General features: G+C 41.2%; 2 protein-coding genes across 4 annotated transcripts in view; one reads left to right on the forward strand and one right to left on the reverse strand.

Annotated features, from left to right (window-relative positions):
* The window catches only part of LOC147262267 (anoctamin-4-like), a 57,645-nt gene that overhangs the window by 10,646 nt on the left and 28,685 nt on the right, over positions 1 to 18,314 (reverse strand). For all 3 annotated transcript variants that reach the window (XM_086200994.1, XM_086200995.1, XM_086200996.1), the window contains 7 exons: positions 15,289 to 15,344; positions 14,990 to 15,111; positions 10,666 to 10,800; positions 9,743 to 9,839; positions 6,573 to 6,633; positions 1,593 to 1,675; positions 206 to 346 (listed from right to left, as the gene is read on the reverse strand). In XM_086200994.1, the coding sequence (XP_086057120.1) occupies positions 206 to 346; positions 1,593 to 1,675; positions 6,573 to 6,633; positions 9,743 to 9,839; positions 10,666 to 10,800; positions 14,990 to 15,111; positions 15,289 to 15,344 (695 nt within the window). The remainder of the gene's footprint in view (positions 1 to 205; positions 347 to 1,592; positions 1,676 to 6,572; positions 6,634 to 9,742; positions 9,840 to 10,665; positions 10,801 to 14,989; positions 15,112 to 15,288; positions 15,345 to 18,314) is intronic.
* Positions 3,154 to 6,434, forward strand: LOC147262268 (uncharacterized). Its single transcript, XM_086200997.1, has 4 exons — positions 3,154 to 3,423; positions 5,185 to 5,284; positions 5,701 to 5,847; positions 6,220 to 6,434. Exons 2-4 carry the CDS (start codon positions 5,200 to 5,202, stop codon positions 6,387 to 6,389), a joined length of 402 nt encoding a protein of 133 aa, XP_086057123.1. The 5' UTR covers positions 3,154 to 3,423; positions 5,185 to 5,199; the 3' UTR covers positions 6,390 to 6,434.

Genomic DNA, 18,314 nt, shown 5'->3' on the forward strand with positions numbered 1-18,314 from the left:
ATCATAGTGACATAAATATGCACCTTAACAGCCAACAACTTTGCCTTGAAGTAGTCAAAGTTACAAAAACTGTTGACACCTTTGCTAATAATTAGTTAGAGAAAAACTTAGCTACTGCCAAACCCTAAAAGAAGGAATGTGCCAAAAGATTTTTCAGTATACCAGCATGGAAAGCAAGTGACATTTGTGTACAACAGTAACTAACCATGAAAAAGATCCCAGACGCTGAGACGATGAGGCGACTGTATTTGTCAGAGAAGAGCTGGTGAGGCTCTGACTTTCCAGAGATTGGATCCGTCCTGTCTTTCTTGGAGTATTTGGAGTCAAACTGGGGGCGTATATCATCCTGAGAAGCAATGGACACGTTACAAAAGGCAGAGGCCCTGAAAGAAGTGCAAAATCTTCTTGTTTGTATCAAAACTTTGCTTTTAAAAGTTTAGAAATGTATGGCCAGGATGTGTCACAGCAATGTTAGCTTGTCTGCTAGCTTAGGTTATCATGTTCAGCTGTAGTTTTAGTGCTGAAAACAATTCAAGTGAATGCGGTTTAAAAATATTTTTTTCATATATTTAAAGAGCATTACATTAATGGTATTTCCCCGCCTTGTTGCTCTCATCTATTTGCGCTTTGGCAGTAATGTTAGCTTGTTTATAAAGCTAAGGTTAGCATGTAGTTAGTGCTATAAAGATTACAGGTGAATAATGAGTGCAGCTGCAGTGTTAACAGCGAATAAATTGAGGAACAAATCAATTGAGGAAAGTGACAGCAGGCTTCTGCCCCCCCTCCCCCCCAAAAAATGGTTACTGAAGTGACAATTCAGCCACATAGCAGGTCAGAAAGAAATATTATTGCTCATCTGAAGTCTGTATCAATGGCCTACACAGCATAACAACCTTCCATTGTCATAAACAATTACAACAGCATTAATGCATAAGTGAGGTTCGGCATCAAGACCACGCAACTTCTCGTCCATCTCAGATCCCAACTTCACAAACCACTTCTCTTAAAGCAGGGAGCACAGGGACATTGAACTGCTATCCCACTTCCTATCTCTGTAGAATTTCTCCAAAGGTTTTTTTTTTCCTCTTCACCAAATAAAGCAGATATACACAAATATAAAGGTAGTAATTTATGTTACTGGGTAATATATCCTTTTGAGGACAATTGTGCGTTTTGCAGTTAGTTCACTTTTGACCCTTTCTGCTGGTCTAAAAGTGGATATCTGCTATTTTACAGACCAATATTGTATTTTTGAGGTAAAATCTACCTTTGATGGAACATTCTTTACAAATGAATCTCTAAGTGCATAATTGCTCGTCTCATACCTTTATTTATAGGGCATAAACCTTAACTATTTCTTTCTGAGAAAGAGAGACCAAAAATATACCCCTCAGCGAATGATCTGCAGACACAGTTTGGAGGGTGACTGTTCCAAGAATCTCCATGTAAGTGAATGCAAACGTTAGCATAAATGGTTCTAAGATAAAAAAAAAAAAATTTCCTCAACACATTGATTATACTGTATACCCTACGGAAGGGTGGAGTTTGTTTGGAGATGTGGATACAACATCAGAGCTGAAATAACACTTCACCTCCGCTTCCTCCCAGTCGATAAGGTCCCACTCGTATGCAAGGACAGCTCTGCGTCTTTTCCAGAATTCTAGGAAGACTGTTGCTGAAACACATGAATCAAACAGCATCAGCATGCGCTCAGTTGTGAATGTCCTAATAATGGCACATTGTGATTTCTGGCTTCCTTGTTTGTCATCCTAACCAGAACCAAACTAGAGGCTGGGTACTCTTCTCTACTCTGTGGGCATTAGGGAGCGGAAACCCACAGAGACAGCTAATTAGCTTAGAGCAATTGAAGGTAGTGGATGGGACGTGTTAGCATAGACTTGCACAAATACTCTTGATGCAGGACTAAAAAGCATAAAAAAACATACGCTGAAATTTAAAAGAGAGGCTGCTGCTACTAATCGGGGCCGACTTAATAAGAGAGGATGAAGAGGATGGCGTCTGGACAAACCAAGATCCTGAACCTTATTTATTTAAAGACAGTTGATGGACAAGAACAACAATGGCCAAGACAAAGAGACTCAGCTGACAGTCCTGTCAAAGAAGATGACCTCGATTTTAGAAGTATTTTGACATTTCTTTCCTGAGGTATGGTTCCATGATGAGCCCCTGTAAGGGGATCTACAGTTCTACAATTCTACAATTTCATTTAGCGGACGCTTTTGTCCAAAGCGACGTACATCACAAGCAAGAATTCCAGGTCTAGTTTAGTATCTTTTTGATTTGAGTCTTCACTTGTTACTACTGAGTTGTGCTTTCTGACGTAGCACTAGAAACGCCTTATATTGGGTTTACTAGAGTTTAAGTTTAATTTGAGTCCTTGAAATGATTGCACCACTTGGCAAACAGTTACTAAAAGGTTTGGGCTAAGTGAGTTAGTGTTTTTTATGGTTGCGTTGAAACAATTTGGTTTATCTCTCACCATATCGCCTGGTGTGTAATCATTACAGATTACCTCCTCCAATGCCACAGTTGGATGTTCAAACAAGAATTGACATCAAAATCTTTGATGAGTAGAAATTTCAATACTGTTACTATGAGCTTGTTGTAAAGAAGCCTTCTGTAAAAAAATTACTCAAAGTAAAATACCAATGAGGTAGTTTTTAACTTTAATAAAATGTCATCAAAGTAAGTGGGATTCTTAAGTGCCCCCGTCTGGAAGTGAAAGCGTAGTGTTAGTACAATTATTCCGAGCTCTGTCCAATTTGAGGCCCCCACTTTCACACTTTTAGAGCGTCTTTATTTGAAAGGAACAGCACATCTTACTCGACATCAGAATAATACTTTTGTAAATATACTAGAGGTAGCAGAAACGCTAATTTGCATTTAAAGTGACTTAGCAGGGATCTTTAAGAAGGTGTGGAACTGTTTGCAGATGATTGGAAAAATAAAGCGATCATCCCGAGTGATAGTGAAATCAGCTGTTTTGATGCCAAAATAAGGTGACAATATACAAATTGAAGAGGGAGCAAAGTGACGGTGAGGTTTACAATTCATAAGAATATTTCAGTGTCGCAACAGAGGTCGGTCCTGTGCTGAACAAAGTCCTGTGGATAGCTTACTTATTGCACCCAATTCACCTGCCACTCCACTCACAGCCAGAACAGCCTTTACACCCTGATTAATGGTGTTTCTTGTAGTCTCTTGTACTTATTTGTTGTTTATTTTTTGCTGCTGAAAGTAGTAGAACATGTTTTGAAAGTGGAAGCTCAGTTGTCATGTGGAGCAAGCAGCAGAGAGAGGAAACTTACTGAAGGGGACTGCTGCAGTGGTTCCACCCAGAGATAGATTCATTTGGACAGTGGCAGCAAACAGCAACTTGCAGCGCCAGACGGAGTGACCAAGGTCAGTACATGAGAGTACTTCACTGAATAGAATTTTAAACTTGAACAATCAGAGGTATTTGCACTGCATGCGTGTAGCTTTTAAAACAGTGGATGTTTGTCTTCTCAGGGTTCAGTATTATTAACAGAAATTCTGTTTCAGTTTGTTTTACACTTTAAGTCATATGACTTTGTTTATTGCTATTGTTAAGTAACTTTGAATCAATATTTCCTTCTTAAAAAGAGGCTGTTTCCACAAAACAGATTGCATTTCAAATATTCCCTTTAAACAGCACCTGTCCAACAAGTTTAGCTCTGGACTTCTGTGTAGTCTCCTTTTGCAAACATTCACTCTAACAGACCCTGCAGTCTCTGGGTAAGAGTTTATGCCATTTAAATGACAGCTTTAGAGTTCAGAACTGTGTTTCTCATTTAAGAGTTTATTAAGAAGTTGCTTAACAGAGAATACAAATGAAATATTTAAGCGAGTACCTTACATAGTCATGCTTTTTTCTGTGGTAGTTCTTCTGAGATAACACAGTACCTCTAGTGTAAACAGTTTAAGTTAAGAACTACACTGTAATAGCACATTAATGTCTGTTTTAAGCAAAATCTTGTTAAAATGTACACCTAAAAACTGTACTGGGATGCAGAGCTGTCTTCTTGCTGGCAGATGAAAGGAAGGTCCAGGCAGTGGGGCCTCTGCCTCCTGTGGAGCTCTGACTGCTAGTCAAAAGTGACAGCAGAACCTGGGTTGGGCAACCTTGTTTTTCTGTCCACAGGTTGCCTTTGAATTTAGTCTTTTTTTTTTCTTTTTTTTTTAAGCTCGTATTTTGTGAGTTCATATTTGACGTGTTATAATGGGTTTTTGTTTTTTAATGGTTGCTGTATCTTTGTGCTTCCATCCTGAACAGGGCTAATCTCAATGGAATTCATCTGATTAAATAAGATTTAATTTAAAAATAAACACATTAATCGTCCAGTAAATAAGATGGCAACAAAACCATTGTCATCGGTGTCGTAAATATATGTGGTACCGCGATGATTCCAGTCTTTTAACAACAGATATCACAAGAAAAATAAATGCCCAGCAGTGAATGATTACATAGTACTGGAACAACCAAAAAAGGTGATATGCCCCCCATGTTTGTTCACAGTGTGAGGGTTGAGGGACCAAAGGCCATGCCTATAACGTTTACCACTTATTAGAGTCTTCTCAGGTCAATTATTTGGTCCAAAAAAACCACCATCAGCCATCAAAATCTGTCTTTTTCTTCTGCAATTTTGGTCGGTTTCATCTGCATTTACTCCCTCTAGCAGACACAGGGGTTTATTGGCTCAAAACTGTGCGTGAGCGGTCATTTAGAGTTTGGCCTTTCAATTTCTGACCTACATATAATGAGCAGTCGGGGCTCTGCTATATAACGAAATCAGTGGAGGAAAACGTGTCACCTCCGAAACAGATTCTAACCCGCCTACGTTCAAGCAGCGCTCTTACATCCTTCAGCCGCTATTGTTGAAAAACAAGCTTTTACTGCAGCTACCAAAGGGTATAAAAAACCCAAATGCTCACTTCTGCTGCTATTTTCCTCTTCTTTCTGGTATATTGCCATCATGATGTTCAACGTTACACACCAGAAGAACAATAAAAACGATTAAAAAAAAACAGAAAAAACATCTACTCTTCTCTGCTGGGGGAAAAGTGTTTTACAATCACAAATATAACATCAGCAACCGCAATTTCAAATGTTTAAAAAATAGCACATGCTTTCTTGCTGCACAGAGACAGATCTGACTGATGGGACTCCTCCAGAATCAAAATCTGAGTCTAGGCTTCTTTCAGCCGGATATCTCCCACTGGGAGTCAACACCATCAACAGGCGGTCAGTACCAACATTATCCAGTGGGCTTCATCTCTTTTTGTGTTGCATGGCTGGTTAAAATGAAACATAAAAAGGTTCCTCAGGGGACATTCAGGAGACACATGACATTTTTTAAAAACATTTTTCTGACCTTTTTTTTTTTTTTAACCTTGTGTTGACTGCAATCCACCATGAAACTTTAATGAGTGTGAAACAGATTCCACTGCAGTGTAGACACTGTCTCAGTATGACTGAATTATTAACAAACAGCAGGGTCTGTGCCGCTTTCATTAGTGTGTATAATCTAGTTCATACTTGGTGTTCATGAACCGAGAGGAAATAGCTTACATAAAATATGTGTGGTGCAAATATCCTGGCATTATTAACTACAGCACAAATGTTCTTCTCCCAAGCGAACAATTCTGTCTTCTCTACAGTAACAAACACCATCATCGTGCTGGGCGTGATGACCTTTGCCCTGCAGCTGTGTTTAGCTCTGATCTTCATGCTGAGATGTTGGAGTTTGGACAAAAATGTGCAGGAAGCTCTTAAACACCCAGAAACTACAAAGAAACTCAGGACAGGTGAGCATTTATTCTTCGACTGTAGTTTTTGTTGTTTTAAGAATTAGAATTTGAAGCTTTAATTGAAAAAAAAAAGTGCTATTACTAGTTTTCATTCTTATTTTGAACAGATGTCAGAGCAAACAATGTTCCCAAAAGTGTGATATGTCTGGATAACATATTTACAGACATCAAGTTGCTACAAGAGTGGCTTGGCAACAATGAATGTTTGTCCTTGTGTGAACGCTGTCATCTGCCAAGCAGCCTTGTCAATCATGTTGCATAAATACACAACATAGTCACATATTTGTACAGAAATATCATATATTCTCACATTTGTCTTTAACTCTGACTTCAGGTACATTATTTTTAATCTCTTTTACATGTATCCAGCCACCTCCTCCTTCCATGAAGATGCACGTAAACAGACGATCTATCTGCTTGATGATGATGATGGTGATGTGGCTTCATCACCTGTTGTTTCAACAGGAGTTGAAGAATATGAGCCAATCACAAACTCTCTATTAACGCCCTCTATACCCTGGGACCTTGTTCAGCGTTGACAAGCTGTGAAAGCTCTGACAAGTTATAAAATATACCACATGTAATATTGTTTTTTGGTTTTTAAATGTAATTCCTCAAACCTTGTTTGTAATGCCTGTCAATCAAACAACACAGGTAAAGATTTTGTCTTGAGAGGAAGAACATGAAAGCAAGATTCTGACTGAAATGGTTGTGCAACTTACCCCAAACAGCCATGAATACAGCAAAGAAAACAGTTGCGCCATTGTCAAAGAGATGGGTGACCTGAAGGTAAAAAGACTTTAGTTCCTCAGTTCAGCTCACAGCCTTAAAAAACAAATTAAGTTTGTTGATTCATCATGAATGACTAAAACATCTTTTGTTGACTGCTGTGTTTAATCATGTTAAATTTCTCCAGATACTGAGCTCATTTTCCACGCGCACGCACACACACACACACACACGCACACACTAGCACACACAAACACACACATTTACAGAAGTGTAATTTTGCCATGCCGGTACAAGCAAAATGGATCAATATCATAACCCTAAAAAGTCTTCTAAGATAGATGTTCTAAGATATTTCTCATGTTATAAGAAGATGTTTTGACACTATTAAGACATCTAAACTTCTCATGTTACAACAACAAATTACTTTATGTTATAATGTAAAACATAATGGTTGAATGTCAAAACTTGTATTTCTGTCAGGTCCATTCACGTCAAGAAACACAAGAGATGATAACGAGCTTGATTTGTTTACTATAGTACAAATTGGCGGTATGGCTCTGTTCAGAGGAGTCCCTTGCGAATTTTTCATGAGCACCATGAAACAGGGGACCAGCAGCGTGAGGGAAGGTTCTCCCAGTTTAAGACTGGAAGAGCAAACATACCCCCGTGAACAGAGCAGCAACATGACATGGAACAAACTATGCCATGTATACACGACAAGGTGGAGCTGGGGAGGTGGAGGGTAGCAAGTTGCGAGCAGGAGCAACTGTACAGCAAATAGCAGCAGCAGCAGATAGCAGATAGCAACAGCAGATAGCAGCAGCAGGCTGCAGTAGATAGCAGCAGCAGATAGCAGCAGGCTACAGTAGATAGCAGCAGCAGATAGCAGCAGCAGGCTGCAGTAGATAGCAGCAGCAGATAGCAGCAGCAGGCTGCAGTAGATAGCAGCAGCAGATAGCAGCAGCAGATAGCAGCAGGCTGCAGTAGATAGCAGCAGCAGATAGCAGCAGCAGGCTGCAGTAGATAGCAGCAGCAGATAGCAGCAGCAGCCTGCAGCAGATAGCAACAGCAGATAGCAGCAGCAGGCTGCAGTAGATAGCAGCAGCAGATAGCAGCAGGCTACAGTAGATAGCAGCAGCAGATAGCAGCAGCAGGCTGCAGTAGATAGCAGCAGCAGATAGCAGCAGCAGGCTGCAGTAGATAGCAGCAGCAGATAGCAGCAGCAGATAGCAGCAGGCTGCAGTAGATAGCAGCAGCAGATAGCAGCAGCAGGCTGCAGTAGATAGCAGCAGCAGATAGCAGCAGCAGCCTGCAGTAGATAGCAGCAGCAGATAGCAGCAGCAGCAGCAGATTGCAGCAGATTGCAGTAGGTAGCAGCAGATAGCAGCGATGACAGCAGGCAGAGCAGCAGCCAGAAGCTAGCAGAGCGGGAGTTGAGGCCGGGTGACATTTAAGTTGAGAGGGGCCAATCAGAAGCAAGGGATTTGATCAGCTGATGCTGAGCAGCTGTGATCAGCTGATTGATCAGTTTGATTGATGGACGGGAAGCCAATAGCGCTTGACTACCACGGCCTGACAGAACTAACGCTAACGCTCGATTTTTATAACATGAAAAAGATTTGTTGTATAACAACAATGTTTTCACGATGTAATCTGATATACTGACATCATGTAACATTGAAGTATTTGAAAACAAAAATAGAATCTGGCGATGTTTGAAGCATGGAGTAGAACCTAATTTAGTAGAATCAAAATGTGCAAATCTGTCAGTGTTCTTCTTTGTATTTATCCCTGAATAATCCCTGACGTAATGTGAAAATGATGTAATATGACCAAATTTTCCATCCATCCATCCATCGTCATCTTCCGCTTATTCCTACACATTAAGGGTCGCGGGGGGGCTGGAGCCGATCCCAGCGTCAACGGGCGAGAGGCGGGGTACACCCTGGACAGGTCGCCAGTCCATCGCAGGGCCAACATAGAGAGACGAACAACCATTCACACTCACATTCATACCTACGGTCAATTTAGAGTATTCAATCAGCCTAGTCCCCAATTGCATGTTTTTGGACTGTGGGAGGAAGCCGGAGTACCCAGAGAGAACCCACGCAGACACGGGGAGAACATGCAGACTCCACACAGAAAGATCCCGTGCCCGAGCCGGGACTCGAACCCGGAACCTTCTTGCTGTGAGGCCACAGTGCTAACCACTGCACCACCGTGCAGCCCGACCAAAAAAAACATAAATAGTTTATTATTATAAAATGAAAACATGATCGTTATAAATAGTTTGATGATATTGTATGTGTTGTAACTTTACTGTATTCATCACAAATTAGCGATAAACTAGATTTCAATATATGATTTAACGGTAGGGTGGCACGGTGGTGCAGTGGTTAGCACTGTGGCCTCACAGCAAGAAGGTTCCGGGTTCGAGCCCCGGCTCGGGCATGTATCTTTCTGTGTGGAGTCTGCATGTTCTCCCTGTGCCTGTGTGGGTTCTCTCTGGTACTTTGACTTCTTCCCACAGTCCAAAGACATGCAAATGGGGACGAGGCTGATTGATACTCTAAATTGACTGTAGGTGTGAATGTGAGTGTGAGTGTGAATGGTTGTCTGTCTATATGTGTTGACCCTGCGATGGACTGGTGACCTGGCCAGGGTGAACCCTGCCTCCTGGCTGCTGGGGTAGGCTGCAGCCCCCCCCCCCCCCCCGCGACCCTTAACAGGATAAGTGATAGAAAATGGATGGATGGATGGATATTTTATGTTGTAATAAGATGACATTATCTTATTACAACATAAGTTTACAGCCAACATATCTTTTAATAACATGAGAAAATCTCTTAAAAGTGATGTTTATAGCCTGTGTCATCATAACATGAAAATATTTTGTTATAATATGATGAGTTTGTATGTCACAGCATAAAATTATCATGATATAACATGAAATTATAAAGTGAGAGGTTTGTATGTCAAACTATCATGAGAATACATTCATTACATGATTTTTTTTTTTTTTTAACAATGACAGACCTTTCATGTTAGAATTTGAAACTGACCTGTTTCTCTTTTTCTGGCATGGCTGTAATATGCTGCTCTATACAAGCAGATAATGGGAACATTTTGTACCCTTGCAGTGGTGGCATAGTGGAAGTACCTTGGCATAGATGCAGCTGTCTGACAGTTTCAGGTAAGGGCAGTACTGGTCACAGATGGGGCACATGATGATATCAGTGGCTTGGCAGATTTCTTTACTGGAGAACAACAAACAATATTTCATTAGATTCGAGTAAAATTGTTCGCTGTTATCATCCAGAACAATTTGAAAGGTTCCAAGTCAATACAGCTATTTGCTCCCTGAGGACATTCAAGCAGCTCTACTTGTGTATGAACTCATTTCTTCATAGCCAATTATTTTAAGAAGGTGACGTTATTGGCTAAGTCATTTTTTGGCCTTTTTTTTTTTTTTTTTTTTGCCTGAATCAACTCCTTATGATGTTTTGTCTCCATTTTTTTTTGTTTCCTGAAAAACTTGAAAAAAAATGACATAGGCCATTATTTTAAGAAGCCAACATTATGCAAACTGTTGAAAAGTAACAGAAGCAATAGTTGCTAATGTAATCAAATACATGTTTTCTAAAGTGATGAACATGGCATTTAAATATGCACTTTAAACTGTCGATATGTGACTCAATGGCCATAACCTCCAGGTGGAATTTAAATCCTGTTCATGACATTTCACAAAACCAATTATCATTTCCTGATCTTCACCAACCACCACCATCGTTGTGCACAAACAGACCTTAGCTGCATTGACATATCACAAAACTGTGAATGTCATTTCTTGAAGCTGCTGTAAGTATCAATTCTTAAAATTTGTCATGGCATTGTTTTCTGAGTGCTGGCATATAATTCAAAATAGATTTCATGCCAACATCATATTATGGGTGAGATTTTTATACTTTTTTGAGGTACTTCCGTTCATGGAACAACAGAAAGCAAGATGTAAACTGCTTTTGCATTAAAATGTCCTTGGACACTTATACTTAAAAGAAAAAAATAAAGAGGAGGTGTGTTTACCTGACCTGGCACTGCTCCAGAGTGAAGATGCCGTACAGAAACACCAGGATTCCAACCAGAGCCGCAGGAAACAGCATCCCTGTGTACCAGCCGAGCCAGGCAAAATACAGACCGATCTTCTCCCCAAAATACCTCCTGAAATGGAGGAAGGAACGAAGAGTCCAGCGAAAAAACATCCATGAAAACACTGCTAAAACTTTCTTATCAGGTAAAAAAAAACAACAACTTCTATCTGACTAACTGAAAAATAAAACCTCTAGGAGAGTTTCAGTGCTTACACTATCAAGCTCACAAAATTCCCTTTTTTAACGTGTTTTATTTGAATCTAATGGGTTTAAACTGACATTTTGACCCAGATTTTTTGTGATTCCCAAACTGCGGTAGCCTACGCATATCACCTCCCTCAAGTAGTAGTGGAATCCCAGAAATATTTTTTGGGAAATTAAATACGTAAAAAACATTTAAACACAAGAATACTATCAAAAGAGTAAAACGTTTAAAAAAATACATAAAATGAATCATAATTCACAATCAGTTTATTTTCTTGTCATATTTATGTCAGACAGCGATGTGGTCACGTTCATTAGAGTTGTGCATGTGTAATCGAAGCACGCAGCATGCAGCCAAAGCGTCCGCTGTTGGACTGAAAAAGAGCAGGGAGGTCCCAGTGTGCGTATGTGGTGAAGTTCTCGAGAGTGAATCCATTAACCAGAGCACCTCAGATGACACCTTTGAATCAAACACTAAGGACAGAAAGAACACCACTGGATTTTTTCCAAGGGAAAACATGATGCACTGAAACAGTCTAGGTCCAGGATTCATGTTCATCTACTGGTGTAATACATGTTCTGCACCAGTAGCTCAATAGCAGGTAATCTGGCAGGATAAAACTGTAGATCACTACAACAGGAAAATATTATCCTGAGGGTGTTAAGCATGAAAAAAACCGTAGCTCACAAATTGGCCAAAAGTCCTGAAAAACTCCTGTGTTATCCTGAGGAGGCTTTTCACTTATTTTATCCAGGCCAGTGTGGCCTCCTGTGAAGAAAATGTTTCCTACACCTGCTGTAGATGAATAGAATCATGTATCATTTTTGTCAGAATGGTGGTACCTGGAGTGCTTAATTTTTTTCAGAGGTGGTATTTGGTTAAAAACGTTTGAGAACCAATGATCTACTCTAAAGTAGAACCGTTTTTTGCCTCTCAATTGCTCTCAAATTTTCTGAACATTTCCTTCCTCCTTCATTGCCTCTCTGTTTCTCCTGAGTGCTGAAAGAGGCAGCCATATTTAGTGTGAAACTAATGGCGACTGATCTGTAAGAATAACAACTACAGGAAGAAAACAATGGCAAAACTGTCAAAAATGTTTAAAAGCTTTCTAGTCTATCATGCGCTTTTATCCACAGCTTTATTTGCCTGCATGTGCAGTAATCCATAACACATAAATTTGAGCTTAAAAGAAATTGACACTTCCAGTTCGCCGCCACCTTGAACAAATACAGATGAGTGCCAATGAGTTGGTTCAAGTGAATGAGCAAGCTGGTCACGCTTGGTGCTACCATGAGCATGGACATCGTGCTTGAGAGGTTGTAAACAGATGTTTTGGGCAGGTTTGTCAATTTTTTGTAGCTGCAGCTGTTTTTAGTCATCAATTGTTATTAGCTTCAGGCTAAATGCACTACTCACAAAAAGTTGGGGACATTCAGCTTTCGGTGAAATTTCAGGATAACATTAAATGCACTTTAACCTTTACAGCTAAACTTAATGTGACTTTTAAACTTTTAAAAGCACATGTCCAACTGTTCAGTGTTTCAGTACGTTTTACACAACTTGCTGTTCTCTGACAAAGAGCTTCACAGCAAAATTCACATCAGGTGTTTGATCCGTGAATGGACCAATAAATTTCCTGGTTCAATCAGAATTTCAACAGTCCTCCTCATCACGCTGTTCAAAATTTGACATCATGAGACCAAGACAACACCAAACAATTGATCAACAGTACTTCGCCATTGCGAGGTGACAAGCAGGATGTTCTCAGACGGAAGTGGCCACTGAGCTTAGAGTGTCACAAAGTGTAATCAGCAACACCAATAAGAGAGACTGGTTGTCAGAAATGTATTCATTCCCTGCACTTCCCCTCCTCTCCAGAAGGAGAAACTGCACATCTTAATCTGCAGCACTAGTCTCAGTGGGACTACGCCCACTTCCAGGGACACCTCCTATAAAGGGGCGGCCTATAGTGACATTCTCCCTTTGTCTTGGTTACAAACAAATGCCTTATGTCAGACTCCACATCAATGCAAGTTACGAAAGCTACAATGTGCTGATGTGATGATTTATTTTATCCAAGAGTTTATTTGGTATTCATTTGTTCTGACCTTGGTTGGAAGCTTGATGACTAATGATATTTTCTGTTCTCATCTAGAACCATGGCAAACTCAACTTTAAGGAAAAAATAAACTTATTGCTTTCATTGAAACCCTTTCCTGGTGGTGTGTGTGGCTCCAATAGAACGCCATTGTGCCCAACATTTGGTTCTTCTAGTCAGAGGTAGAGCCACATTCCCCAATGACCAAAACGACTGATCACAAAAAATCTGAAAGACACCTGGTGACCCCGTGAGTTCATGCACTACCTCAGGCACCTCTGAGATGGATGAAGAAGACAATTAACCCAAGCTCGATGCTGGTGGAGCTGAAGGAGCAACCACCACAGCCAGTACTGCCCAACCCAATGTGACCTTATTGCCTCTTCAGACAAACTGTCTTCCCCTTTGCCTGATTCAGCATTGCCACTGCCACCAGATGAGCACCAGCAACCATTGGCTGAACTCCCCTCTACATCAATTCAGCCAAATATCAGCCATGACCTAGGGACCAGACCTAAATGATATACTGACTGCTTAGGGTATCCCCCGCCACAGACGGCGTCCACTAAACCCCATGGTTCGCGTAGTTCCAAGAGCAAGGTGACCTGTCAATCCAAGTCAGCCCCTAGCCAGCTTACCAGCTATCAAGTTAGCAAGCATAGCAGCAGGTCGAGTGGCAGTCATAGCTCTAGGTTGAGCGACACCCTGCACTGCATTGTTGATGAAAGGACAAAGCGAGATGAGTTGGAGGAACTTAGAAGATCCCAAAATGTCTGCTCAGTACCAAGAGGAGCTGGATAAGCTTGTACAGTCTGGCTCTGTCAACAAAATACACAGTGAGCAGGTAGACAAACCAGCCAAAATATCCAACACTGGTGGAGTCACAAATAGGCATAGAAGTGGGCATCCTTTGGCCAGATCCCACACTGATGAGCGATTCGTTGTGAACAGCGCCCTGCGGAACTGGATGATGAATGCCACTCAACCCCAGGCACATTTAAGGGAGCTGAGAGTCACCCAAATGACATAGATAATAATAATAATATAAAAATGACAGTCAGACCATTTGAAACTGTGTACATCAGCGTGATCTGGATGCTAGATATAGAAATAGATAGAAATGATGGCCACCAATGATGTTGGAGACCCCAAGGAGAGCGTTATGCATCAGCCACTGTTGTCACCAGACAAGTCTCGGGTGGGGGTGGTGGTCCGGGTGGGCAGTCAATACAGTACTGCCCTACACTTTGTGACAGAGCCCAGTGACAAGCCCATACCTGAACAACATCATTAATCCAATCCTTTCGACCCTGCATGAACAACACAGACCAAATTTCATCTTCACGAACGACAACACTCCAGCTCATTGGGGTTGCATCATTAGGGAATGGCTGCTGGAGATTGGTGTACCTCGAATGGAGTGGCCTGCACTTTGTCCAGACCTGAATCCCATAGGAAACCCATGGGATCAGCTTCATCGCTGTGAAGAGTCTTGTAACTCTGTACCCAAGAATCTCAATGACCTGAGGGTGTCCTTCAAGAAGAGTGGGATGCTATGAATCAGCAGGCATTAAGTCGACTTGTGAACAGCATGAAACGTCATTGTCAAGCTGTAATTTATGCTCAAAGGCACGTGGCACGTTATTGAGACATTGACATTATTTATTGTGGTATACCCTCCACTTTTGTTGGCTTTTGTTTCAATCAATTGTTTGAGATGAGGAAATCACCCTTGCATGCGTCTACTTAAATGCCCTACTTTCATGATATAATATCAGCGTAACATGAACTTTTTGCATTTTCCCTAAATTTCACCTGTAAGCTAAATATCCTGGCAATTTAGCATTTAGTCACAAAATGCAGGAGGGGAAATTATCTTCGTGAGCTAAAGACAACTATTTGTGTCTACTTGAAAGGTAAAATACACTTTTTGTGACATATTGCTTTAACGGTTACCTGATGAGGTCCAGCGGCTGGTACTTGTACCACACCCCCCACCAGGCCCAGCACTCGTACAGCAGGTGTCTATGGTTCTCTGCTCCATGCGTTTTGATGGTGTTTTTGCTGTGGTAGCTCCCCTGTCAAATCATACATATACACACTCAGGCAAGTAGCATTTTGAGTTTATATATTGGTGTATAGAAGTGCAAACAATTGCCTTGCACTTTTTACATATGACTCACAGCAAACAATGCTGTTTTTTAATTTGAATGGAGGATTTAAGTATAAGGCTTTATACAGAACAGGCAGTTTACCTCATGAAGAGGAAATGCAGCTTCATATGAGTTATTGCTCAAAAGACGGTTAAGCCCTGGAAAAAGACAAGAAAAATTCAAACATGAACATCAACAAATGCTGACAGTCAAGCAGTGTTGCTGATACAAAAGCTGTGACTTAAATACAATCCAAATGTGACCAATGGGAATTGTATATATACATTATAATTAATCTCCTGGGTAGCTGCATGTTCTGTCGTCCTAAATATATCATATGCTGACATGAAACTGAGAAGCTGGAGAGCTGTGCAAACTGGATAATCATGACACCAAACCATCTGAGACGGATCAACATCAAGACTTAATTTGGGCCAGAGTATGCCAGAGTGCCCTCTGAGACCTCCTAGATTGGGGCCAGCACCTTACTATGTTATCTGTTTAGTTACTTTTTTTTTCCATTGAAGTTATTCATAAATCCGTTGATTGTCAATTTCAAAGACAGAAAGCAAGGTGTAGTGCAAGTGTAGTGCTGTCCATAACACACATACACACATTGCAATGCCCAATTATCATTCCATGTCTTTAGATTTTTGTAACTAGAAACTACACCAACATATTCACAGACTGATTCCTACCTGGAAAAAAATGTGAGGCAACATGCCAGCAGACAGCAATCAATTTTCCAATAAAAATGTTTTAAGCAGCTTGATATGTACAGGCCACACGTAACTTGCCGTGGCTCCACAGTTGGTCCACATATTAGATCAGTTTCCCTTCTAGTCATCAATCAACAAGGAACAGTGAATAATTTATGAGGCTGAGAAAGAGAAGATCTTGTCTTTGTATAAGGATGTCAGTAAAAGGGACAAGTTTTGGAGGGAAACTGGCGAGAGCACAGCGAATAAATCATAAATGGATGGAGCAGGTGATAGCTCATTCTTTATTGGAACAATTTTTCTTCCTATATGAAGAAGCTTGCCCAAGTCCTTCATGCATATTGGGCATGTTCATCCCTCACACATCCCTCCAATTTCCAGGTTGCCCCACAGACTAGTTATCTGGAGTCCCTCACACGATGACAATCAACCTGTCCTGGGGGTCCTTCATATAGCCCACACAACAGTCTGGGTTCATTGGTATGGTTGCCAAAGACCAGAAGATCATCCACTTCTGAAACTATATGTACGGTGGGTAGTCCCACACTGATCTCTAGCCAGGGCCTACCGGGTGCCAAACATGCTCATGAACTGCAAATTCAATTCAAATATTGACATATCTTGAGCTATAATAAACCCTGGACGAAGGGACTTCCGGTGAGTGCTTCAAGATGGCGGCATAGATCGAAAATTCTCCCAGTCAGTCCGATCTAAAACGCCCTCTAAAAACTCGACTCCAAGACGTTCAAGTAACTGAAGATGAGCGGGGCTAATGGCAAAAAAATACAGGGGAAAACAAACAACTGCGACGAAGGAAAAGAGAAGAAGAACGCGAACGAGAGCAAAGCTAGCATGGAGACGGGGGCAGGTGACGAGGACGACATACCCACCGCGAAAGCTATCCAGGGGCTGGGCCGAGATATTAAAGACTTGAAGACTGCGCTTAAACAGGAACTTACAGATTTCAAGAACGACTTAAGGCACGATAAGAAACAAGAATTCAATTCATTCAAGGCGGAGATTAACCAAAAACTGCAGAGTGTAATTGGTGATGTCCGCAATCACAGCACGAGGCTAACCGAAGTTGAGCAGAGGGTGGACGAAATCGAGACCGTGAACGTGGAGTTACGAGATGCACTACTCAACTCTCTAAAACAACAGAGACTACTCCAGGCTAAGGTCACCGACCTATAGGGAAGATCGCGCCGAAATAACATCCGCATATACGGCATTAAGGAGGGCACAGAAGGAAACTAGATGCTCACATTCATAGACAACTTCATCAAAACACAGCTGATGCTTGACAGAAACACCGAGCTGTAGATCCAGCGGGCGCACCGCTCACTCGGTCCGAAACCGCAAGAAGAGTCAGTCTCAAGATCAATCCTTGTTAATTTTCAGAGATATGACACGAAAGAAAAAATACTCAGAGCGGCTTGGGCGAAGAAGATCATTTGTGAGGGAAAACCCGTTCCATTTGCACATGATCTCCCTACGGAGCTAAACAATAAAGTAAAGGAGTACAAACCCATAAAGAAAATTCTCAAGGAGAAACAAATACTGTTCCAGACGCCATACCCTGCAAAGATGATGATTCACTGGGAAAACGGAGTCCGCTCTTACCACAGCGCAGTGGAGGACATGAGGACGAGAGGCTTCAACGTGGACCTGCCGCGAACGAGGGACACGGACTGGGAGCGGAGACTCGCGCAAGGCGCCCAATGGAGCAGAACGGACCGCGACCGGGTCAGAGAAAGGCTCAAGGATTTCCAACGACAACCAGATTGAACACTATAAAGGCGCCGTATACGAGGTATAAGTCGATTTTTTTTTCCTCGTCGCCCTCCCCTTATTTCCCGACTATAACCCCATGATAGAAGCTTTAAAAATGTAATTATTTTTCCTTTTTAATACATTTATTTGTGCCCTGTATAACCCCAGTATAAGAACTGACTGTGATGAGAGAGACTAATTGACTGTTTGGCTCAAGAAGAAAAGGAAACTTTGCTTTTAGCAAAGAGGGAGCTCCTACTTACAGTAGGGCTGATTCTCCACCTACTGTTAGATGGCTTAGCGAAGAAAGCAGGGCAGTGTAAGTCCCTGAAGGTGGAAGTTACTGTTCAAAAGGTTCTTGTTAATGTTTATTTGTTCCATTACAATTCATATGTATATGTTGCCGGCACCTACATAATCATCATTGTTTTTTTACTATGGGATATAGAAGTAACCTCCTGGAATGTGAACGGCTTAAATAGCCCTATCAAGAGGAATAGAGTATTGACAAAAATGAGGAGAGAGAATAACCAAATAGTATTTCTGCAAGAGACTCACCTATCTCAAACTGAACATGAAAAATTAAAAAAATATGGCTATAACAATACATTTTACAGCAGCTTTAAGAAGGGTCAC

This window comes from Aulostomus chinensis, chromosome 4 (assembly GCF_037954235.1).
Source record: "Aulostomus chinensis isolate RoL2024-O1b breed Wild chromosome 4, RoL_Achi_v1.0, whole genome shotgun sequence".
NCBI lineage: Eukaryota > Metazoa > Chordata > Actinopteri > Syngnathiformes > Aulostomidae > Aulostomus > Aulostomus chinensis.

Coding starts and splice junctions, on each gene's coding strand:
- LOC147262268 (XM_086200997.1), top strand. CDS start 5,200: ATGGGACTCCTCCAGAATCAAAATCTGAGTCTAGGCTTCTTTCAGCCG. Junction 5,285..5,700: donor GTCAACACCATCAACAGGCG/GTCAGTACCAAC, acceptor TCTTCTCTACAG/TAACAAACACCATCATCGTG. Junction 5,848..6,219: donor TACAAAGAAACTCAGGACAG/GTGAGCATTTAT, acceptor ACATGTATCCAG/CCACCTCCTCCTTCCATGAA.